The sequence below is a fragment of the Melanostigma gelatinosum genome, assembly GCF_949748355.1.
Source record: "Melanostigma gelatinosum genome assembly, chromosome: 18".
NCBI lineage: Eukaryota > Metazoa > Chordata > Actinopteri > Perciformes > Zoarcidae > Melanostigma > Melanostigma gelatinosum.
Genome location: NC_136651.1, coordinates 6627309 through 6653929, shown reverse-complemented (window position 1 = coordinate 6653929; position 26621 = coordinate 6627309). Strand labels below are relative to the sequence as shown.

The 26621-nt window shown below is 40.4% G+C and overlaps 1 protein-coding gene across 1 annotated transcript in view; it reads left to right on the top strand.

The window, feature by feature from the left end:
* Positions 1–26621, top strand: part of astn2 (astrotactin 2) — a gene marked incomplete at both ends in the record, with an annotated part of 218560 nt that overhangs the window by 79384 nt on the left and 112555 nt on the right. Inside the window, 2 exons of the mRNA XM_079288873.1 lie at positions 8443–8595; positions 24236–24343. Of these exons, the coding sequence (XP_079144999.1) occupies positions 8443–8595; positions 24236–24343 (261 nt within the window). The remainder of the gene's footprint in view (positions 1–8442; positions 8596–24235; positions 24344–26621) is intronic.

The following is a 26621-nucleotide window of genomic DNA, read 5'->3' as shown; positions in this document are numbered from 1 at the left end:
GCTCGTCATTGTTACTTCTTCAACATTTGCAGAATAATTCATCCACCATTGTAAGTCACCGTCTTCCCCACTGTCCCAATGGATGAATGTCTTGTACGAGGATTTCATTGTTAAACCTCATGACCTGGGTGTATTTGTGATTGTCAGTCAGGAGCTTCAGCCTGTCTGGAGCAGATGGAGGTCAGACCTTGGCCTGCAATGTTCAGCTGGCGCAGCATGGGGAGACACATCCATATTTTATTCTTGCCCATGGCAAGAGCCGAGCTATAGATAGCACTTTATTCCTGCTCCTCTGCAAACAGCAGCTGCCTTAAATATACAAGTGGAGGCAAAAGCTAGCAGAAAGTAGAATTGTCTAACTAAATATGAGACACTTGCTTTTCCAGTGTTTGGGAATCACCAGGTTTGAGACAGTGAATGTTCAAATCCTACAGAGCGAGGGAGTTTCTGTCTGTTCCTTCTGTTTTTCTAAGTCCTCCAGATGTCTTAAACTGTTTTCAACTGTCAATATCATTTCATTCTGTAGTGACTTGGCAATCGCCATCGGATAAAAATGCATTTCCATTCAGGCCTTTCTTCCTGTGATGTTTGGAAAGAGAAATTGGCAAACGTGCCATTTCTCCCATTTTGGTGCATCTATCTTCCGCATGCCTTTAACTGTGCCAATGCTTTCAGCATATAGTCCCTTTGATATCTATCTCCGTACATTTCGGGATTAAAGTTCTCTTCCTGATTGAGTTTTTATTTCCTTTCCATTGTGCTACTGTATCCGACTGTCCTTGGATTGAAATTCATTCAACCCCACATGATGAAAAGTAAATGTTGAAATGATGAATCTGTTTTATTTTATTGTCTCTACTTCGTACTGTATGTTGACTCTCATTCTTGCCCATTGTCGCTCTTTTCCCTCTGTGATCACTACCTTCTCCCCATTATTTCTTCCCTATCCATCTTCTCCTATTTTCAGCTCATGCTCCTTAGCCCACTCTACCTCCTCTTCATCCCTCCTGGCTCTCTTATTTGCATCTCATTCCAAACATCTCTTTTCTCCTTTGCTTCAACACCCATGGCATCCATTGTCTCCTCACACTCTTTCTTTCTCGGCCATTCTCCATTCATCTGTGGACCCCTTGTCTGTTCTGACTCTTGTCTTTTTTTTGTCTTCTTGGTACCTGTCTAACCTCTCACTCCCCTCTGCTGTACCTGTCACACTTCCAGAAGCAGTGCTGTCAGAGCAGCTTTCCCAGAAAGCTAGAATTGAAACAATGGCACATTTAATATATCGCAGTGGGATTTCATATCTTGGGATCTCTTTCTTTTTCCTCCAGCAGATTGGCTCCAAATTAAAACAGCAGGGGTTTGCAGGGTCCAAAGATCTTAAGAAATCTTTCCACCATTTTCCTCGTGGCTACATCTGCTGCTCAGTATATGAATGCTGTTGGGCTGCCAGGCAGGATGGCTGTGAAGAGGAAAAGCCCATAACTGACTCTTAATTGTTAAAACATGTGTGTCAAGAAGTGGCATTAAATTTGCAGCACATGCGTACGGGATACCACAGCATTTAGTTCCGAATTTGTATATTTTAAGGCACTTACTAGGGCTCCATTTTTTACAATAAATGATCAAATTGTTTTATGATTTCAAAACAAAATGAATGTCAAAGATTCAATTTTCTTTTCATTTTGTATTTTTGCATTTGGCTTAGGCCATTGTAAGGGTTGAGGCAAAATCCTCAAGGCCGTGGTCAATACCCCTAAAACAGGCAGTCTAGCACGAGGTGCGTCTTGACATGGAATGGATTTTACAGAGTCTACTACTACCATTTGTGTGACGATTGAGAGCACTAATCCATCTTCCAAGCCACATTGCAAGCTGTATCACCACCTACCTTAGGGCACAGGGCAATATTGAAGAGCCTGACAATATTGCCTTGTGTCTCACTGACTTTCAGCAGAGAGAAAATATCCTCTTGAGCAGAAGAGAAATAAGGGTCAAGCACTATTTATGACCACAGAGTCACGGTCAAAGGTTTCAGTTTCTGAGAGACAGTAATTCCCACAGGCTGTATCAGCGATTTGGTGGGAGCCAGCCTAGTTTTGTCCATTTGGCTTTTTGAAGTAGCAAGTCCTTCAGTGTATATTTGTGCTGACAGAACAACTGTTGCCCTTCCTGGTGCCGAATATCATGTTTTTGTGAAGGTACAAGCATCAGACACAGGCATCATTATATCCATTTTGTGTCGACATCCCCAGAAGTATATTTTAAAAGCTTCTGCAAATTGGTGCTTTACCAGTGAATATTCCAAAGGAAGACATGTATAGGTGCATCAATGCATTGACACATCCTCTCTTGATTGTGATCATTTATATCATACCATCCACTTCTAGTTGTATTCTTGTTATTATATCAGTAGAAGGTGAAGCAATAACTGCAGTAGTAGCAATAGTGGTGTCAGTAAGTATTACTAACCAATGAGTACATGGAAATTGAATTGCACTGGGGGAATAGTTTTGTTACATCTGTCAGCGGTCGTCTCCTCAGCTAGACTATGACAATGTTTGCTTCATCATGCCAACATTGTTTCTTGTTTTTGTGTGTCTGCCTCCTCTTCTTGTCATTATCAAGTAAATATTTTTCACCAATCAAACTAAAGAGGCAATGTCAAACACTTGTCAAATCTGTCGGAACTGTAATGGTCTCTTGCCAGAAGCTTACAGGTGAAAGTAATGCCCAATAATGTTAGGTGCTGTTTTATTAACTGGATATACCTCAGTAATGCTAATATGGAAAGTCAGACTTAGGCAGTGCTCCTGTTCACCATGCAGGCATACAGAGAGGTAGTATTATGTTTGGAGTATGTTTTGGAGTAGATACTTCAACAACCTTGTGATTATTACTCAGATGTTCACTGTACCATGGTCTTTACATTCAATGTCAACGTATACATAGTATAATTCTCTTTTTGTTTGTGTTTGTTTTTGTTTGGTTTAATGACAATTTTTTTAACTCTAGTAAAGTCCATAAAAAGATGAAAATGGGGATTGGAGTCCAGTTTATATTAACAGCTGTATATTTACATACACAAAAAACAAACACACGCTTTCACAAAAGCCTGCATTAACAACAGCAAGTGTGCGCTCCAACAAACACAAGGTAGAGTAGGGTTATCTTTTCGTGCTGGGCACTGAGACCACCATGACACGTTGACTGAGGCAGCGTGCTGTTGACATGCACTGCTTATGAGACACTGAACACACGATAAGGGAGCAACTGCAGATAAGGGAGATGAGAAGGAGAAAAGAAAGCCACCAGAGCTTTAGCTGACATTGAACTCAAAATGAGAAGCCAGTTTGGACTTGGGGACTGGGGAAAAACAAATGTCAGAATAAAATATCCTGGTAGCGGTGGCTGCTTCTGACAAATGTGAGAAATGGAGAATAACAGCAAAGATAGTTAGAGGCCTACAGGAAGTAAAACTCCGAATAGATATTTGTGTCTTGTGTTCATGACTAATGCATGTCTTACGATGTCGTTACAACTGTCAGCGTTGTGTCAGTTTTACAGGATTACTATGCACTTGATGGTGCAAGAACATTTCCGTCATGATGTTTTTGTATTTTAGGTTGGTTGAGATTTGAGGTGTGTGTGTGTGTTAATGGAAATGACAAAGTTAAAATCATGGGCTAAACTTCAGCAAAAGGGTCGTGACAACCTTTCGAGACATATTGCATTATTTTCAAGGGGACTGTGGCTCGAGGCACTTCTGCTTGGCCTAGTATCTCTTCTTTCCCCGAAATGGAACAAAGAAAGACAGATAAGGAGAGTTCCAGAGAGTCCATGAAATATGTATGCAAGCAGTTAACCTCAAGCATGCTGTCACACACTCTCCTCAGTCATGGCGGGTCAAAGCTTAAGTGCCACCTGCTTTGACTCTCGTTGTTTGTTCGCGAACTCCAAGTACCTGAATAAGCCAAGCACCACCATAAATGCCCACAGGGAATGGAGCTCCCTTAGTTGTTGTCTTTTCACTTTCCCTTTAAGGTTGTAGCTTAGTGCATTGACACTACAGCTGAAGTGAAGGCCTGTTGGATCTTAAAAAGCAAAAACAAATGTGGTCAGGTGAATGTTGTGTATGGTGGATGTTTGTAAGTCCGTACCCTCATTCATTTTTTAAGACACATGTGGCTGCATGTGCTTAACAGAGAAACCTACTCCACCAAAGCCTTGATATGTGATTTCTTACTTAAGAGGGGAGGAGAGGAGGCTTTTTCCTACTACTAGACACGCTTCATAAGAAAAACAGTTTCCTGACCCCCAATATAAAGGCCTTGAGTTATTCTACATCTTACATTATACCATACCATGGACCGAAACAAGACATGGCTGTCAAAATATGGATCATATTTTCTGGGATCAAACTATTTGGGATTATTTTCAAGTGCAGCTGGGCACAAACAACCCAACTCTGTATTTCTTTCTAATTCACCAAATATGCTTCAAATGCTTATTACGGGACACAAACTACATGTAATGTCTCATGACCGAAGTAATGTATACCAGTCCTTTATACATATTTAACTTGTAAAAGCAAACCGTTTCAAAGAAGGAGGGTTGTGGTGGGAGCATGCACTTATGTGGGTGGTGTGAAGAACTGACTTGGGCTTGGTTGGTTTTGAAGAAAACAGTGAGGATGGGAAATCCTTTGCAAGTGCGAGCCAGAAAATGTAGGGAATTCTTGTTTTAGTATCCGTGTCATGCGTTCAAAAGCATTTCTTCAGCACAAAGCAGATCCCAGTTACAGGTAGGGTTGGGTACCGAAAAGCGGTGCCAATATGGCACCGGTTCCTATACGTCCGGTATCTACCGGACCGAAACGCAACGCAGATTTCGGTGCTTCCTTTCGGTGCCTGAGCCGATTGAAATACTTTTTTTACACTACTCTGATGACTCCGTCCTGGCAACAGGACTCGGTCCTCCGCTCCTCACTCATAGTATTATTACAACGGGGTACTTAGCGCTGCTGCTAAGCACAACATCCACAGGCACGCGAAAGCTTCTTCTTCTTCGAGGTGTAGTGGTGATTGGCGCATTACCGCCACCAACTGGTAAAATAAAAAGTCATGAGACGTGTCGTATTTTGCCAGAGAAGGAAAATATGCTCATATTTCTGCAAAATAATTGCTGAAGTTTGACGCTGTAGTGTGTGTACAGTGTGTGTGTGTGTGTGTGTGTGTGTGTGTGTGTGTGTGTGTGTGTTTTGTATTTATTTATATGTATTTAAGTATAATGTAAACTGTTAACAGTTAATATATTGTTCATAGTTAAAAAGTTTGAAGCTGTAGTTTGAAGCCAAGTGTTTTGTATTTATTTATATTTATAGTATACTTTAAACAGTTAATATATTGTTCAATTTGAAGAAAAAAGTATCGGTTCAGGCACTGTTTCGGCACCGGTATCGTTTTAAAAGTATCGTTTTAGCACCGGTATCGGAAAAAACCCAAACGATACCCAACCCTAGTCACAGGCAAGTTTTGGTTGCACACTTGCTTCAGTTTACATCAACATAGCCCGAGGCAACAGCTATAGTTGCTGCGTCAGCAGCCAGTGTGCAGCTTTTTCTTCTTCTCTCTTTTTCAGTCAAATCTTTGTTGTTATCATTTATTGCATTTTTACTATCCATGCTAAGTACAACAACAAAATGCTCGTGTATCAAAGCTGTTAGTTAGCTTAAAGTACACAATTTGGATATATTTGCAGTTTATAATTGATTGAAGGCAGCTGGGTGATACATTCATCGGTTATCATCATTAAAAGCTAGACGCAGCAAGCGGTGAGCTATTAAATGAGCAACATATCAATGAGGCTAGGGTGGCCAGTGATTGCGCTCCCACAGCTTACACTGCATTTTAAGCACTTAGCAGCAATGGGATGTATCGGTAGTGGCAGTTAGTCAAATGCGCAAAAAGCACACGAATACAAAGTAAACTTTTTCGATGGGATCCCACCAGCCGCGATACCACATCAGGCCAGAGGCGTAAAGCGTGTTTGTGTGGGTGGAGTTAAGATGTCATTAGGTTATACAGTCCCTACATCAGATTGGTACAGTAGTAGTGTCAGATTCTGTGTGAATGCATACGTCAGTTACTAACTGTTGGATGGTTAATATAAGCCTATGTCTTAACTTTTCAACACTGTGCTTAAGAATAAGCAGGTGCAATCGTAAAGTTTCACCATTGCTGACATACTCGCATATAGCCATCTCAAATATGTTTGATCTTGCTCTCAAAACTCACTCAAACTTGCAGCAATTATCATCCTAAGGATTGTAGTGGTTTGCAGAGTTGATGCTCACTTGCTCAATAAACCATTGATTCAACTGCTTGACTCCCATTAAGCATTTTGTCTGTCTCCAGGGCACCTTGAATAGTGAAAACACTGCGATTCAAAAAATGTAACACACTGTTATAATGGAAATATCTCCAGAAAGTACATATCCAGCCCGTTGGCTGTGAAGAAGTCTTGATGTCGAGAGAAAAAAAATTAAACAACATTGTTCGGCTTCCTGACTCCCTCTTCCATCATGTATTAATAGGTGTTTCTGCTGAGACACCTCTGGCCAGAGGCTGGGCTCCTTGTCAACAACTCATGTACACTAGATATATTACAGCAGGTATTTTATCCAAATACAACATTAACAATGACCAACATTTTTTTATTTTTTACTTTTCTCTGTGTATATAATTTATTGACCCGAGGGTCACATTGTGTTTTTATGCTTTTAAATGTCTGATCTGTTAAGCACTTTGTGATATTATTGTCTGTGAAAAGCGCTATATAAATAAAATTCATTCATTCATTCATTCAAAATGCCTATTTACCAAGTGTTCTGTTCACTGCTAATTGAAGATTGTGCGTTAGCGTGCTGCACAATCTCTGCTGTTTTCTTTACATTCGAGGATAAATGGATGACAAACAACAAGCTAACAGAAGAACTAAAATATATATCTGGGTGGTTTTGTTTTTAAAACCAAGTCTCGGACTGAGGATATGATGGTTTAAAGAAAAGAGATCAGGGACCAAACATCTTTTAAGTATTGTATTAATATTAATTGATGCAAAAACATCTTTGACCAGAGGGCAGAAGCCAACATCTGTCTCTCAAATGAGGTCATGGTCACTTTGCATAATCTCTTGCACCTGGTTACCTGAGCCTATTTCCGCAGTCATGCCTACAGCAGTTCCCTGATCGACATCACCATTATAGAGTGAGTGAACCACAAATTATTCCGAAGAGCTATGTATCATTGCTAGGATGCTATTTGTTCTGAAGCGCACTGTAATGGCTCTGTTATTGTTAGCTTTCCATTTATAATATCAAAAACAATGTGAATATACTCCTGCCTCTTCACTTTCACCCTCGTCCTCTTCATCTCCCTCCCGCTCTGCTCTCACACGCTCATTGGGATGCACGATGAGCATCCACTGGGAGCAACACATCACCATTATTCATAGGTAGAGTACACCCCGGAGCAAGACTGACGGATCAAAAGATGTTCATGATAGGTGGGGATAGTGGTGGTTCCGGTGATAAATGGCCCCATTCGTTGGAGATTGGTATACTTCTGCTAGGTTTGGGGGGACAGAGCTGGTTTTTTGATCCGTTGTTTGTTTACGGCCACAGTTTTCGAACCCTACACTGTCAGTACATGCTACTTGCAGCTTCCATACAGTGCAGACAAGTCACTACCCCTTACTGGATACAGATTTACTTCCCCACTTTAATTAAATGAACGCTTCAAAAAAACCTTTAAAACAAAGCAGGACCTATTAAGAGAGGCTAATGGATGGTAGTTGAATGTCACGATATCCACATGTTTTGATCTGTTTGTGTGTCAGACTCAATATCGTCTGCTGATGATTAGTCTCTTTGGTGTCATAAATTAATTAGCCAGGCAATATCCAGACAGGTCACAGGTCTGCCAATTTCCTGTCTTTTCCTTTGGCAATTTTCTACTGAAGGTAAACTACCCCCCCCCCCCCCCTCCCTCCCTCCCTCCCTCCTTACAGCCAGTTGTTTTGAAGTCACTCATCCATACTGAGCCTTCAGGATGAGCGTTGAGGCAATATTGAATTGATGGAATCAATAAAAGGCAAGAAGAAAATGGAATAGAGAAAATAACTAAATATGCTTTATAAATATGCTTATTTTTATACAGTGAATGGGACAGTGTAGTGACTCATGATGCATGTCATACTCTAATCGCTCATCTTTCAAATACAAAAAAAAATACAAAACGTTATTTTTGGGAGTTTGAGTTTATGCATCTGTGTGTGTGTATTTGTTTTATATATCTTGTGTGTTGGTCACTATTTGCAAAATGATTTTCACTTTAAAGCCTTCTGACATGCCTGCCATTTTCACTTTGGATCTCTTTTTCGTAGCCATTGACCCAAACACGGAGTCAGTGGAGGATTTGATGCAGAGGTTCCAGGACAGTTTCCGTGTTCCCAACACGCCAACCGACATGTCTCACTACCAGCACGTCATTCACAGCTCATCCACGGGCCGCCGGAGGGTCCCCAGCCACACCAGAGGTAGGACAAACAAGTCATACAATAAACAAAAGTTTATTTGGCACAGTGTTACAGACCTTGATAAAAAGAGGATTTATAACATTGTCACATTTGTCTTTAATTTTACTATGCATGCTCAACAATGTTTGCTTACTTTTGATGCTTCTATGTAACACGTTTTATGAGTTTTGGGCAGGGACAGTTTCCCTTTTGATAAATGCATACATTCATGGGCCAGCGTATCATGTGAAATAAGCCCGAAGCCACATGTTTGAGCTCCGCTCTACCTTAAGAGATGTGTAAATTTGTTCAGTTTGTGAGTTGTTCCCTTTGTGAGTCGCTTTTTATAAAAAACAATCTGGAAAACCTTTATAACTGCCTCATGTTATCCAAAGAACAGCATTGTAGATTGTTGACACATTAGACGGTCCAGGCGGCAGTTGCTTTCCATTTATTTAGATTCATTAATTTCAGGATGACAGACAATCGCCATTAATGGGCAATTTAGATGTACCATTTTGCGTGACCTGCATAAGTTTATAATGAGGGAGGAACTAATGCAAATACAGCAAATATAGGAACTCTCCACTCAATTATTTCACTGTTTGACCTCTAAAGACTGCCCTAGATAATTACCAAACTGCTTTGAGGACAATGTCACAGTTCAATTTCAAGTAAATGTGACTTAACATGCAATTTATCATCATTAACATGCAATTTATCATCATTGAAATGTATTCAAATGTACCGTAGATGTCTTAATATGTAGAGTTGTGAATGAACATTTATCTATTTCCTTATTCATCAGCAATTCATAACAAAAGTTAAAGCATCACCCAAATACAAAATATCTTCAATCTAATCATTTGTTGTATTTAAAATAGAAAGATTACTCTTTGTCATAGCACTTCTAAAAAGGGGTACTCTCCATCCACTTCCGATCTTTCTTTACATGTTTTGTTATAATTGCTTTCAGTTTACTCCGTTGGCTTTATGTTTCATTCGGAGCACAGTTTCACACTCGCTGATCACTGTCATTTACAGTAGATGCAAAATGGACTGAGCAGTTTTGCATATTATCCATGCTTACTTATGTGGGGATTATTAGTCTTTCCAGTCACATAGTCAGTGGTGGAGAGAGTTTATATTTGTGGTAATCTAGAACACTCCTGCTTTGCCTGTGCTTGTCTTATTTGCTGTTGAGGATCTAACTCTGTGATATTGAAAGGTATCTTGTGCCTTCTGAGCAGATGATGCCTCTGAAATGAAATGCATGCAGGTCAAGCTCCTCACAACTCCATGAAGGACTGAGAGATGTCCTCTCTGAGGTCTTTGGTAAAAATAGTTTTGTTTGCCGGCCTGTGATAAGGGGTGAAAATGTGTCCTCAAGTGCAAAAGAGTAGGCTAATACTACAAACACGATAATGGTGGAAACGCTTAAACTGAGGAGGAAACTCCATTAGTTAGAGTGAGGTTAAAGGCGAGTGTTAATTGGTCAGAGCCAGAAGGTTAGTGCTGGATACATGAAATGAATGCATTGCCAAATTTCTTGAGAGGTGTGCCAGTTGGAGGCCAAGTGGATTGTGTTTGGACAGATACTTTTCTTTCCCATATTGTTTAACTTGGTAGATCATTTTTATCTTGTGCAATAGCTATCACATTATAACCCTTACCCCTGTGTTCAGAACTTTTGATGAAATGAGCTGAGGGTCAAAATCATAGCTTGATATTGCATGGATCCATGCCATTCAGATCTAACTAAGTGACACAAAGTGGAAGACATGACACAAAGTGGAAGACATCATCTGTGTAGTTTACGAGAAGTACTTAGTCTGAGCGACTGGAATTAAATACAGGTGGTCACAGTGAAGACGGGGAGGTTTCACCCAATTTCAAATATACGGTATATTAAAAAACACACACTTTGGCCACTTGTAAGTGACTCATCTTACTTATTTGGAAATGCTAAATGTCAAATTAGATATTTCCCTACCTGGAAAAAAAAAAGCATTCAAATGTCATTGTAAAGAAATCAGCAAGTAATCCTCTTGTCTTTCCAACCATGCCTTGCTTGAAAGGGGTTTAATACAGCTAGGCACACATCTCTCAGTCTTGACATACCACACGTGGGTTCAAGATAGCATCTAAACGCTAAGACGTCCCTTTTTGAATCTATAAGGTCGGATCCTAATATCATTTCAGATATCTTTCGGAAAAGGACTTAAGGCCCTATTTTGAAGGAGAGGACACAGGAGTCTCAACTCATTATTGAGAACACAGGCAGTGGGCTAGTCGGCACACGAGGAGAACAATTTTCCAAGACGTTTCACTGAGAGGAATAGCAGTAGGTTTTGTAAGGATGTGATGCGTGGGGTGTCCACATCCAGCAGCACACCAAATCATTTTCTAGGAAATGCACTTATTTTTTCTGTGAGGCATGAGCGATGGGGGAGAGAGAGCATGTCCCTACTGGCCAATCATTGGGCTTAAGGGCTGTCTGGATTGGAGATCTACCCCAGATCTGTGTTGAAGTGGTAACAGGAGCAAATAGGAGAAACGCATCACACTAGTGCCTGGTTGTCAAAAAAGTAAAAAGAAAAACTCACTGTAGTTCATTGACCAAAGTAACTTAGTTAACTTGATTCACATGTACATCAATGGAGAAACACTCTTACGTATCTACTACTCTACAGTAGCATGTGTGTCTGCTCAGCTGAACCCTTTAGCTGCTCGTCTACTCTACTCCTTGTGTCCACAAGCCTGCATATTGCAATTGTGCTTTGTGGCAGCATTCCTTACTTCCCTGTCAGCATGTATTGCCCTAGTTTCCTGAAGCACCATCTTACACCTGGACTCTGTAAAAAAAAATGTTAGCTCATGCACAGATTGTCTAGCAGTCTCTAGCTTCACTTTCCAATTTTCCCATCTTGGCAATCACTCTCTGGATCTTATTTGGAGGATATTTCACAAAGCATGATCAGGGAGATTGCCAGATTCAAAATTGCTATGAACATGCATAATTTATCAGATACAGGTTTTGCACATTGACAACAATTCTGTATGTAGCACAAATGATTAAGAGGTTAATTGTACCTGGCCTGCATTCTCCTATTGCATCCCATGAAACTTGACCAGCTGTGAGTTACCCACTTACACCAGGAAGGATTTAGAAGCAAATTGCAATTTGATTACTCAAATCATCTTTGGCGGTGGTTGTCTACACGGGGTGCATTCTAGCCAGATGTTGAAAAGGTGTCGACACATCTTGTTCGCCCACACCACATATGTAGTTTATAGATGGTAATTCATCAGTAAGGGGGATAAATAACGCTAAGTTATCAGTTGTCAAGTCTTCACATACACGGACTCTATCAAAACAAAGCAAACCTGACTCAATATCAAATCATTTTGTCAAACCACACATGCTTTCTATCCATGACGAACATAGTCAATCATAGCAGAATGAATTTCAAGTGTCAGTTCTACCGCCATACAATATACATTATTCAAACCATTATTTTATACAATTCAATTTCACTGTAAAATCATCTACATTTATTTTTTTGGTTCAGTGTCGAATGTGTGAATTCCTACCCAAAAAGGAATGTAAAGAAGAAAAAATAGTAAGTGAAGAATTGCGAAAAAAAGCTGAATCAGCAACATGAAAATGTACATTTCAATGTGTAAACATTAAATACACAAGTACAGTAAAAAAGTGCACAGAGGGGAAAAAAACGGAAACATTAACAGTCCGGTTCTAATTCATACGATCTTCTCGTCCACGTCGCATCTTATCTTGTCTCTCGCTGTGCACAGAGACACTCTTGACATGCCTCATCCACCGCTGGCGGTTTATTTTACACAACTTACAGCAAATCAGCTATTTCTTAATGTTTCAATCATCTACTCGTTCGTGTTTTTATGTTTTTTAGCTGCTGCTGTTGCAGAAACAGAGGCTCTATACTAAATTGGATGGTCATTAGGACTTTTATTTCTAGCATTCTGTGTGCAAGTATTGGGTTTATGTGAAGAGAATGTATGCATTTTACAATTGTGTTAATTGATTGCATATTCTGTGAGAACAATATGAATTGTGTTAATGGTGCGGGCCACAGCCGACTGATGTTGTCCTTCTTGTGTTTGCACATAACGTCACTTTGGCATAAAATAACTGCTCTGCCCTCAAACATGGATACGAATCTTCTGTGGAATATTGAGCCCCTTCAGAAGGTGATGCCCGTGTTTGTAAAACCACGGCTACATAACGTAATGGCACCATCATTGTTTTAGTCAAGCCACCTTTCCCGAAAAACTTTGAAGTCACAACACATTGTGGTTTTGTCAAAAATGAAGATTTGTCTTTGAAAACATACTCTTATTTGCATGTGCCTCTCTGCTTGCAATTCCCTGCTGTAGTGTTAATGTATTTCCATGTGCTGACGAGAAGCTGTGGAAGTTTTTTGATGTGTCACAACGAATACTTTGGCTCATTACGATGTGGATAACCTTATGGTTATTATCAAGCCTTTCTCCTGTTTAATTGACGCTTTGAAGTTGCACATGAAAGTACTTTGTTCTGTCTTGTTTGCCTGTATGTGTGTGTGTGTGTGTGTTTGTTAGATGGTGCTCGAATTCATTCTGTGCTCCGCTCTACTTTCAGCAGTCCTCAATCTTCACTGTAGACAAAACACAGTGATTACAGCTGTGGGTCTGAAGCCCTAGGGCTTCTCTACAACAGGCCATAGCTGATCTACTGCCAAGTCAGGGCAGCGTGTGGCTCTCGTTTTGTATGCGCCTGGTGTGTGAAAGCCCTCGAGACAGAAACAAAATACAAACAGGGTCATGCGGATGTCTATCGACCCAGCTGACCAAATGTCTTCTCTAATTAATCCTCTGTGCATATTTAAACGAATCATTTTAAATAATTGTCAGTTACATTTGGTAATGTTTTTTGCTTCAGATTTCACTGAAAACCCCGCATGAACCAATTTCCACCCAGATTGTAACACCCCCGCCCCCCCCCCCCCCCGCCTGCCAAGTATTTAGTTGTTTGTTTCCAGGAAGATGCTGATTACCATGAAGTCAGATTTTCACTTGTTTTTACTCAACTAAAAATATACTTTTAAAAGAAGAAGAAGAAAAGAAATATCTGAAAATAAAGAAATGTCGGCAGTCGTTAACTCAAGAAGAGGAGTTGCTGCTTAATGGGGTGTACACACTGAAGTCGAACTCGGGCTGTGCATACAAGTGTGTGGATGTGCCCACCAGTAACCGAAAAAGAGGTGCGTGATGCCTGTGTGGAGAGAGGCTGTCTCTTGTACTTAAGCCATCTTCCCGGGGAACACGGTCGGAGTTCAGTGGAGAGTGTGGTAATTTCTCTCAGTTAATGATTAGGAGCAATTTTAAATAGTTTATCCTGAGAAATGTGGCAGAGGATGAAAGTGCAGCTAGTGTTGACACACGGGAAGGGACGCAGAGCAAACAGCCATGCAATGGGGGGTTTATCCTGCCTCAGCCGGCCATGCCTCTCCTGTCTAGTTGAGATGAGCTTCAGCAGCAGCTGGTGAAGTGATCCTTTGGTTCTCATTGCTTGAAGGTCACCGTAATGAAGTTGGGCTGGCTGGGCTTTAGCTGAAGCAAGATGAATTTCCAAATTGTATCCCCCCCCCCCCCCCCCTTTTGGCACATTCTACTGTCATTTAGTAATTTTCTGCCAAACCTCTCTCCCAGAAATTATGTCTTTATTGGTTTTAAAGGAAACGTAGATCATGTTCTTGGTTTAATATACTGTCAAACTCTACAGTGAATCAACGTTTAAACAAAACCACAATAACATTACCAAAGGGATTTTGTTTAACCACATATATTTCCTTTGTCAGCACATTGACAATGTCATTGGGTAGCAATGAAAAAAGGGTTGTTTTCTGCACACTTAACTGTTTTGACTATGTATGTAAATGCACCTCATATATGGCGATGGTTACATGTTGCCTACAGTGGTAGCATTAATATTGAAGAGGCAGGTGATTCGGGGGCACGAGCATCTTCTTTATCATATGTATTGATATTGTATTTTCCATTGTCACAAATGATTTAGTAAAATAAAGTTCATGTATAATTTAGGGGCTCAACCGTAAAATAAATGACACATTACATGCATAAGAGGTAGTAACACAAACGTCACAATCAGTGCCACGCTGACTGATGGCTATGTCCGCTGCTTGTGCAAGGGATTGGCATTCATTTGCGAATTTAGTGTTAGGTTTGATCATGCTGCTTTCAGTATGTGAACCCATTGGAACCAAATGAAAACACACACACACACCAAGGGGTAGCACCTTCTAAGGTTAGCCTTGCTGGACAGCTCCTCTAGATGGGATGGGAGTTGGAGCTCAGTCGGTGATATCAGCAAGGGTTTCCGATTTAGCTACAAATGTTATTTAATTCCAATTCAACCTTTCACGTCCAAGCTAAAAGGATTGTGTTGATACATTTTTTACTATTTTGCATCGTACACTAATTAACATTTACACACTTTTTCCTCCTCCTATATATTTTCATTTCAGGATTTATTTTTATGGGGCTGCAGCGTGAATCATCTGTTTCTTGAGCTATTATCCTGACCTTTTAAGTCCCTTTCAGGCTGACAGTACCAGATTGTCCTAAAGCCAGATCCACTATCTTTCCCAGCGTCTAAAGTATGGAGCAAAGTAACTGAGGAGCCTGAAGATCAGGGGTTTTGGAGTTAGAGTACATATACTGACAAACTGCTAAATCGATCCTCCCCTCAAGGAGTTATAAGTATGACCTTCTATTTGTTGTCCCTTTCAACATTGTTGTGGTGCAGAGTCAGCTTACTGGCTGAGAACATCAGACTGTGCATACGTTTTCTTCAACGCTTTGCTGGGTCCTGAATGGCACTTCTGTGACGGACAAGCTGATAGACTGAAACTCAATGAGATGAAAAGGCAAAAACAGTATAACTCATCACTGTCAACTTAACATGAAGAAAGATACAAATGTCACACAGAGAAAAAGCAGTGCGGAAAAGAGGGACATCATTTTTTTCATAATGAATCGCTACAGTGGCAAAGCAACACCTTTTCGGGTGACAGCTGCCAACCCATGCCACCCTCCAAGCCTTTACCACAGCACAAGCTGGTGGATAACAGGTGAAAAAACAAGAAGCATTCAGGTGCCATGGGTCACTGCATCTAACAGCCTGTCACACCTTTTCAGCAATCCCATATCTCAACTTCCTGAGATTTACAATTTGCTTATTAGCTCCAAATTGGCAAGTGTGCTCTCGATGCAGGAGAGATGCAATAAAAAAGGTACAAACACTGAGTCCACTTTCGTACAAGATCCAAGTGGTGCCTTGTTAAGCCTCCCACCTTTTCAAGTCCTTTCCCCCCAGTATAAGAGGTTGCAACTCATAAATTCAGGTTGTAAAATGTGTCGGCAGGGCTTACATTGTGATGCCCTCTGTAATGATTTTCAGCATGCCTAGGTTGTTTATGTATACTAGGATTGTGTGTGCATGCTTTTAGAAATACCCTGGGTAAAAATATAAAAATATTATAATCAATTGGGATTATTTTGGATGGGCAAACAGCGCGGTGGGAGACTGAGACATGACAAACGAAATGGCCGTTAAAGACAAGGATAGCTAGACCTTTGTGACATACATGTGGTCATCCTGTTCCAGCATGTAGTTTCCTCTTAAAAAGTACAACGAGCGGGATAGACCGACTACAATACAAACACAGGTCCTATCTGCTAGATTTCCTCCTATCTCTCTGATTTTCTAGTTTTCAGAGTTGAAACCCTTTTCCTTTGGTGCAGCAAGGCGGAATGGAACGACTCGGGCCTTCCTTCCTGATCCTGACCCCTGCAGCCTGTGCTTGTGTTTCCCCAGCATAGAGCCGTGTTTCATGCATCGGACTTGCAAGTGCGGAATTCATACAATTGTTGTTAATAATCATGATCTACATTGTAAGTCAGTGCCTCAACTGATGCAGTAAAGTTGCAAACTGGAATTCATTTGCGCTCGCATACATTTTTTTATATGTTTTTCCACAAATACAAACTGAGAAGTACGACTTCTCAAATTTGCTTTTGCAGCCTTCTCAGAGGCCGTCTTGTGCATTATAAATGACACATTTACATACTCTCACTTTTGTGTGAATGCAGAGTGCCAGTTTGCATTGAGTTTGAGATATTTAGCTTGCTCGTACCAGAACTGACTGCTGAATGCAGCTGTTCCTTAATGTGATTACCAGTTGCTGAGCCATGTGGGGACTGGTGTTGTTGTCAGCTTTATTTATTCTCACAAACACATTCTCACACGCATATGTGCTCAGGCGCACATTTAGCATGAGCTATATATTTTATATATATATATATCTATATATATATATATATGTATAGATATATATAGATATATATATATATATATGCATATGCACTTTACAGTATTCACACAGAAGCTGACATTTAGCTGTAAGTGTAGCAGCCACAAGTCAAGACAGTTCGTCTTGCTTAGAGCCACAAAGCCACTGAGGTCACATTGGAGTTGTGAGAGCCGTCACAGTCACGTGCACACACATACATGCAGTAAGTGAGAGTACAGTCTCAGGCACATGTAGTATTTATGAACACAAGAGCATCTGAATTCACAATCTACCTGTCGACATACATACCGGCAGCTTCAAAATCAGACATGCTACTCTCTTTCATGAACTACTTTCCTCCCATGCTGTCTTGTTTTTTCGTTTTTGAAAGCCGTGAAAGATTTATCAGTCTCTCCTTCACACACTTTTATTGATTCGCACGTCTGTATAATTATATGGGTGTTGTCCTTGAAAAGCTACACGTCACCTTTTCATTTCTCAAGGTTTAGAAATATTGTTTGGCAAGTAGGATTGCTCCAGTTGACATGAAGTCTGTCCAATGAGCCAAATTCATGAAGCCGCTAAAATAAGGCAACACGTTCATGTGATACTGTACATCCATAATGCTTAATGAGCACAAGGCTGCCCTTCAAATTCAGCTTCAAGCACCTGTATCGACAAACATCTGCCCAGCTGAAGTGTATTTTTCTTTTTTTAAAGACTGGGTGTCCTGGCAGTTCAACTCAATGGGTGCTGTTCTGTAGCTAACCTGTATATATAATTTATTGCACAATGCATACACTATTCATTTCAGCCTTCTTTGCACTGCCATAACACTTTGGCACTCCTGTAGAGTTGCCAATCAGACGGGCACCCAGTACATCATTGATCCACTCTGTGGACACATTAACATGTGTATTATTGTGTATTATTGTCAGGCGTTGTCATTATTTTTCCTAAATATTCATGCAATTTAGAATAAATTAATGTCTTGACTGAAAAGGCTCCCAAGAATACAGTTATTATATTCTATTATATTTGATATATTAAATGTATCGTCAAATCAGGGCAATGTCTTTTATATTTCAAGAGTGTACATCTCAAAGAAAAACAGTATTTCTACTCACTCAATGAGATAATCATTGTAATGTGTGTATTAGAGTTTATCTCAATCACACTCTCCACTTCTCTTAGGAGTAGATAAGGTCTACATAAGGTTTGTTAGTGTGAGCTGTTTTTTTTTATTTTTTGCTGGTGTAAAATACAGTATATTATAGTTCTACCAGAGAGCTGTATGCCCTCGTCCTATGCAGAAGATGATTATCTTTCACTATTCAGATTGAACTCGTCACCTGACCTCCCTGCTTTCCCATGATTGTTAATCCTTCTCATTACAAGATGGATCGGAGAACTGTCTATTCTACCTCCCCCCTCTCCTGTGGCCTTTGTATTCTCTCTAACACACATATGAGAGTGTTTTGTTCCCCTGCAGTCACAAGTCACGCTGTCTGTCTTAGTCTCTCCTTTAAAGCCTTTTAACACCAAATGACATCATTCTTGCTTCAGTATATGATTGTGACATCTCATTCTCCTTTTGCCTGCAGAGCTTTTGTTCGTAGCTGTTGTCGTCTTTTTCCTTTCTCTGATCTTGTCTTATTTTTATTCATCTGTTCCCTCTAGCTTTAACTGTCTACTTTCAATTATGAATATATATCTATATATATATATGCTTGGATTCAAATAACATGCCTTTTTTTTCAAAACGACGGCACAGTGAAAATGGTATTCCGATCCTTTCTGTGAAAAAACAATCTGCCCGTCTTTTTGTCTGCATTTTTAATTTGTATCCAGCGCAACACTCTGAGATGAGGTGTTATATAGTCTGAGAGCATAATACATTTTCACACAGGAAAACAAGCTGTTGTCATCCTTCAGGAGGACAGCGGGTGTCTTTGCCTCATCAAATGCTGACTGCGAGGTGAATGAAGTGAATAATGTATACTTCCAAGAAAACATTGCACCGTTCCCCAAAGTGTTGATTAAAAGTTATTGAGAAGTCATTTTTTTATAATTTAACTGGCGATAAAGAATCTTTCTTTCAAGCAGGGAAGTTTTTGTGTTGGTTGAATGAACTATTGTAACTAAACCGATGGAGGCAAAGTAGGTTGACAAATGAAAATCGACCCTAGAGCACTCAGGACTGTGACACGAACTGTGAAAGTGAGATTGGTGTGCCCCAGTGTTTGGGATTTGTAGTACTGACAGGGGTTAATGGTGTTATGGGACTTGGTTTGGGAGGTATAACGGCTAAGGGAGAGAAAGGCAAGATCAACACAGAAAATGACTCGAAGAGGAAGAAACATTGTGAAAAAGGAAGAAAAGCAGTGAAATAGAAAAGACCCAGGGACAGATTTCAAAAGACTTTTGCTCCTTGTTTCAGATGTATTCTTGCGTGTATGCTATTTATTAAACCTACGCCCGAGCTTGGTTTCACAATTCACCCGTCATCTGGATCACACACACACACACGCACAGTATAGGTGTGTGACTGTGTGTATTTTTGTGATCAGTGAAACGTTACTCTGTCCTTTATGCGTATTTGAAGGAGGATCACACACATGACACACATAATATACATGTGTTGTTGACTTTATAGTCCTCTGGGTTTACCAGGCTTCTCTGCAAATGTGCACTTTTATCTTAGTTGCAAAGACCAATTAGAACGATGGTTTGAAGAATGGCACTGGCCACAGCTTTCTGTTGAACGCTGCATGACAGCAGGCTCTCTCTTGCTCATTCATTCAGGTGTTCCTTTTCTTTATTTTGTACATATCTCCTCAGAACTTCATGTATCTTTTCCAACAATTCAGACTTCACAACCCTTTTTATAGATTTATATGCTTTGAAATTGCCGACTTACTGAATATAATGAATAATCCTATTTCACCATTACAATACGATCGCTCCCAGAAAGCCGCTAGAAGGCTATGTCATGAGCTCGCGCTTTAGTAAATCAGTCGCTAAATCTGACTCATCTTGAAAGTGCAATTTTGAAGGAAGGCTAATTTGTGCTCCTTCATGTCTGTAAATGTGGTCCAGAGCTTAAGTAGTACATGACCCGCGTGCAGCCACTGTGTGGAGATTACAGTCGTTTATTTCTATATTTTGGCGGCACATTTTTTGTGTCTAAGACCTTCAAAGTGGAGGATGTTTTTGCACAGTCCTCATTTCATAAAGGGGCCTTTTTAGGGTTCTTTAGGGAAAATGAGTTGAGTAAAAGTTATTTATGTTTTTGGCCAAACTGGAAATGTCATTCGCACATTTATTTCAAAATGTTCTCCCAACTTGTCAAAAACGGCAGCTTGGTCGGTGGCCCTACTCTCCAATCTATGTTGCTCCAAGCTGCCCTATATGACGTCTTGGGAGTGAAAACAGGCTGGTTATCTGATCACAGACGGACTTCAGGGATTCTATTACAGGGCATCCTCGCCCCTTTCACTGGCTACAGATTTAGGATACATTTTATTGATAACGTTCACATGAATGAAACATGAGTGAAACTGTGAATGCATACAAAAACACATACGATCATTGACGCATTTCTATTTTTTTTTAAAATTTTTTATTGAAAGACATGAGACAATATTAAGACAATACATAGACATAACAACAAGAGGATGACAAGAACAGTGGGATAAAAGCCAGCAAATATCATATAGTCAGTGTGTGTGTATGTGTGTGTGTGAGAATGTCCTTGAGCCTTTCGAGATGGAGGACAAAATTGACGCATTTCTACCTAGAGAGGATGAAGGGATAATACATGTGTCATGGTATGAAATATGGAGAGATTTACAGCATATTATAGAGGAAATAATGTCTTAGGTGTTTTAATAAATTCAACATTTTCATGAGATGTTAAAAGTAACACAAGGTGAGGAACTAATATGTTTAGGCTGATCTGTAAATGTGTGACTGTTGCCCTTTTTTTAATATGCATTCATATGACTCTGTTTCTGTTTCTCAGTTTGTCTCCCTCTCCATCCACCTCCTCTCGGGCATGCACGAAACACGTCGCATATATTCAGAACCAATTTTACAGCACATTGCCTCGGCGCCGCTCTCCAAATACCGCCAGACTCTTGCACTCAGAAGCCAACTCGACTCTCGACCTGTATAAGTGCACCCGACCAAAAGGAATAGCGACAGCTTTCTGCAAGCACTTTTTTTCTTACACCGACTTAACAGAACTTTTAATCATGTCTAACGTGTTTATGGTGCAGGCAAAATTTCATGAGCTGTGTCATAATGTTCATGAAGTTCATAAAGGAGGGGATGCTACCTGCATTGCACCACACAGGAAATGATGACTGTGTCCAATGAACAAGGAAGAGAGAATATGTTGCTCTATCATTGAAAATAAACTCATTTTAATAAGGAAGGTACAGCATACCATAGAAGTTTTTAATGAGAATTAAAAACAGGCTGATGCAGTGTCACTTATGTATTCCTTCTGTATTTCTAAGTGTCCTTAGCTAAAAGCAGCCTTTTTTGTCATTTATCTATTTGTCTCTGTGTGATTGTAGCTTAGAAAGTTTCTATTTAACCCTGATAAACTCACCCATGTCTTCAGAATCTGCTGTCTAAAGGACCGTCTTGCATTAGTACAGCAGCTTGGCTGAGCTCGAACCAAAGCAATCATTGCCTTATATAATGTATCGGTTGCCTGTTAGATTCAGACTTTAATTCCTACTTCTAGAGGATCTGAAATTCAATATTGTCATCTTCGGTTTTTCCTCAACCATTAAATAATTGCGCTCTCCTCCGAGCTAGTTTTCACACAACACTATCCCTGAGTTGATCAGTTGCTTGAATGCTGGGAATGTGCTCTACACATCAAACCTATTTAAAACACTTGTGAATCGCACACAGACGAGTCGTGCAACTGTGACACCTTTTCATGCGGAAGTGTTGCAAAAGATTCATGTGTTTTGGGAAGTAATGTGCATTGGACTGGATACATGAGACTTGGGTTTGTTATCCTGCACGGCTTGGGCGAGGGTTTGCAAAGGGATGTTTTGAGATAGTTTGGCAGTTGTGAAACGTGGCCCGCATTTATTTCAATTGATCAACACTTCTCCACTTTTTTGATCCTGCGCTCACTGCGGAGGCCTGTGAGAAAACCAAAGTTTTCTTCAGGAATTCAAGGTAACAACTGGATGTGGGTGAAGCGGTCGTTAAAGAAGGCTCCAGGGAACCAACTTACAGTTGGAGTCAAAACGTTCTTTGCAGAGTGTGAGGACTGGGACGCATTTATCAAGAGACAATGGGTACGGGTTAAATTGGGTTATAGAACATGCACAACTTCAGGCTTTCCAAGTTGTTTTCGAACTAGTTGGGTCAACAATGAAAAAAAGAGCGCTTAAATATTGTTTATGTGTATAATGACTCTCAGGGGGTTCCTTCTCACCTCTGCAGGCATCTAGGATCTGTGAGTAGACGTGAAGGATTTTAACTTGTGTCGTTAACTTGTGACAAAACCTTTACTGAAGAAGTGATACACGCAGGCTGTTTTAACTACACTAAATCCACAGCATTATTTTAATCGTGTACTATGAAGGACACAATTACCAACTGACAGCACTTAGACATCTAACTATGACCTATAATTACCCCTGTGGGGGTAGAACAGAAGAGTAAATATGTATGAGCCACATGATATGGATCACAGAAGTGACACAACCCGATTGTACTTTCTTGTTTCTTGTTTGAATTTGCTGTCAGCAGGTGAAGCATTTCTTCACCGATGCTCCTTCACAGTCAACAGAAAAAAGCATTGATTTCCTTTCACTCCATTATCCCCTTTCCACTCTGGTGCGATTAGGAAGTGTAATCATGGTGATCCAGGGGATTATACAAGCAAAACATGTACAACAATGAGGAGATCAGATTGATGTTATTGGCATAAAGTCAAGTCTTTATGGTGTGACTTTGGCTAAATTACGTTCTTATAACAATGCTGAAAACTGTTACGTGGTTTACAGTCATAAGCATATTTAACAAAATCTCTTTGGTGGCCTTCTTGTATCAGACTATAGAATGCAGTTCAAAGCCGTCCACACATTTTAGGTTATTTCAGATGACTTATTTATCCATCAGTGGCTTAACACTTTGCAAATCCCTGGCAATTATCACTTTGTGGCAGCCCTTGTGCATTCGGATGTGTGTTGTGATGTCGAAGTGGCAACGCAGTACAAACAAAGCCTCTTAACTCTCACAGCCTCGCTCGTGCTCTCACGCTAACTTGAAAACAAACATGCGCACACACTGGGGATGTAACTCAATTTGATTACCAAATGAAGCACCAGAGACTTGGTAACAATGGACAAACTACCAAAGTGGCCAACAGATCATACAAGGAGGGAAACGTGTGGATAGAGGTGGGACTTGTTACTTCCTCGATAGAGGTTGGATATAACGACATTTGGCTGGTGTATAGCAACCACATTTAGTCAGGAAAATATGTTCCTTTTCTGTTGTATAAATAAACTTGCAATCAAAGTTTGATAAAATAATCTAATACACAGGCTAAAATGTGAGGTCAGTGTCCATTATCATTGATTTTTAGTTGAGCAGAGTGTAATCATCACAGTAAACGGATGAGTTGTGTTTAATGGAACCCAAGTACTTTATAGGACCTAGAGTTGATCCATGGGGAACACCAAAGGAAATGGGGCAAGAGGGAAAGATATGCTTCCAAATACAACAGAGGGTCTTCTGTTGGAAAGATCAGAATGGTTGCAATCAAGAGCAGAATCTGTAATGATAACCCACTAATGCAGGTGAAGGATTGAAATACTCCATTCAACTGTTCACTACAAGTTCAAGTTTGAATCATCTTCATGAAGCAGTTTAGTAGCTGCAATCATCAACAATATACTCATATATGTATCTAAGATCTCATAATAATGCTTTGTAATTCAGAGGACAAACACTTTAGGTTCTAGCGATTGTGAATTGTGATCTAAAATGAATACTGCATTTCCCTAAAACGTGAATGCATGTAAAATATAAATACTAAACGAAGGAGAATGTTCTGATTTGATTGAATCACAGTGGTGATGACTAACCTTTGTTGAACAGCTGCATACAGTTCTGACTTGCTGGTTCATAGTTGGCATTTGCGTTCAGCTTCATCGTGTCCTAAAATCTTTTGATTCATTCATTCGTTCTCAAATGTCTTTCCATTTCTCTCCTCTTAGTCCTGCCAGCACCTGGAGGTGTGTTTGGTCCTCAAGGGGAATCGGGGTCAGAACCTGAAGATGACAGCCAAATGAAGTTCTACACAGAGCAGCACAGAGGACGGAGGCGCAGCAAAGGTGAGAGCGAACGCACGCAGGTGTATATCTCCGCACATTGTTATGAATGTCTTACATTTTAAACACATTAACTTGCACAGGCGGACGCCTCTTATCCACTCTACATACTGCTGAGAAGGCAATACAGTAAAAAGAGAATAATATACAGTAAAACATTTTTGAAAAAGAAATGAATTCAAGCCTTACCCCCGGTTGAATATGAGCCTATAGCTGAGTGAAATGAGGCTGGACACTTATGGAGTCGTCAGCGGAGCTGGAAGTGGGAAGGAGTCATGCACATCCCCTGTGGGGTTTAAAGTGCTGTTCCACGGCACAGCTCAATGACACTCACAGCAGATATACGAGCTGATGTAAATGGAGGCTCAGTGATGAGCAAAGCTGAGTCACATTGCTTTGATGGGAAGCATGATTTTAACTTCCCCTTCCCACATAGTGACATGTGATCGTGAAAACTCTGTGGATTTGAGAAGCCTGTGTGTTCACTTGGGTGACCATACAGATATGTATAGCGCTTGTAAAGTAATATAAATCCATGTGTTCCTAGTTATTCTCCATACCCACAAAGTAAAAAGACGGATGGTTCTCGGACGTTGATGTATAGCTTCTGCATAAAGGTCTTGTAGTTGTTACAAAAACGTTGATTATTATTCTTTATTGGGGTAAAGATAGCACGTGTGGGTTTATCAACACAGACGAGGCTCTCAAATTGGCTTCATGGACTCCAATTGTTTTAGTTCAAAATGAAATAGACGCACAAACATAGTAACATAGTATGTAGTCGTTGTGGAGTTTTAAATGTGCAATTAATCACAGAAAATAGTTGACTGTTCTAATTTAAAGATAATAATCTTGTCTAAACCATCGGCTCTTTATAAATGGGATCTGGGATTTTGTCATAAAAGCATGTTGGCTCAGGACTCGGAAAGCCATAAAACCCGTGACCGTGATCTGTTTTTAAGTTCCAGCCCATGTAAAGAGGTTGTTGGGAAGAGGAACACAAGCAGAAGAACGAAATTCAACTTGTTTTGCATCTTTGGTGGTGTTTTGTGTATTATATTTGCATGTTGAGTTCCATATATTCATGTATTTTGTGTACTTGTTTGTTTTAGTGTTTCCGTGATTAATCGAGCGCATTGACTAGATGTTTGGTTTGTGGCCATAAAGTAAGTGTTTGCCATCGTGAGTGTACATGCTTTTGTCTACTCAGTAGGCTTTTATCGTGATTGAGGGACCCCTTCACGGGTCCAGTGACACCATACACCAAAGGGATTAGCTGCTCTGCCGCTTTCACCGCGGACAGGTGTCGTTCCTGTCCCGCCACGACATCGTGACTGTGGTAGACACGCGATTCAGTACCGGGGGGGGGGGATTCATTATCCTGACTTTGTCTTCCTGGTTTTGACCTCGAGCTGCATTTCCGTACTTCCAAACTTCTGATGGGATTCACTGGACTCTCTCCCGTCACAATGGCTCACTGATTAGATTTGTTTCCAGAATGGGGTGTTTTTTTTTTTCTCAATTCAATTTGCACCATTTGCACATTGCATCAGTGACTGATTGAAATCACACTGTACTGTGGTTGTAAAATGTAAAACATCTCGATTGTGTGTGTGGCTCTGTTTGTTTGAGGTACACACTGATCTAGTTGCTGATACATCACTGCATCAGCACGGAGGCCATTTTTTCAATATACGGCACTTAACCAGCACACCTGAGTTTGACTGCTTATAACAGGAGAACAAGAATAGGCCTACAATTACTTTTGACTTTTCCAACAAACCTGCACAGTGCATGGTGCACACTGGGCACCATATATATTTGAAGAAAACACAACAACCAATTATTTTGTACAAACTTGTCAGCATTCAAATGTGTGGCTGTAAATCAGCTCTTGAGTCTAAATAAGAACAAATTGCTGAATGTCAGAATCTTGAAAACTGCTTAAGTGTGTTTTAAGGCGAACTTTCTCCTTCAGAAAGGTTTGTGAATGAGGCCCAAACCAGCATAAACCAGCGCTATCACTGCCATATTCCCTCTCACATTCCAGTGAGCCTCCTCCCAACATGCGTACTTCTCTCCCATGATGAATACCACTAGACAGAGGTTAAGCGGCTAATTTCATTCCCCATATCTGGCTTGGAAATGGGAGCCCTGACAGAGCCAAAGGGGCAACCAAAACAACCAATCTATAACCCTGTCAGTGGCAATAAGATCATACATCACGCTGGTGAATGGTTCAGGGCTGCTCTGCAGAAGCGCGGGTATTCTAAGTCGTCCT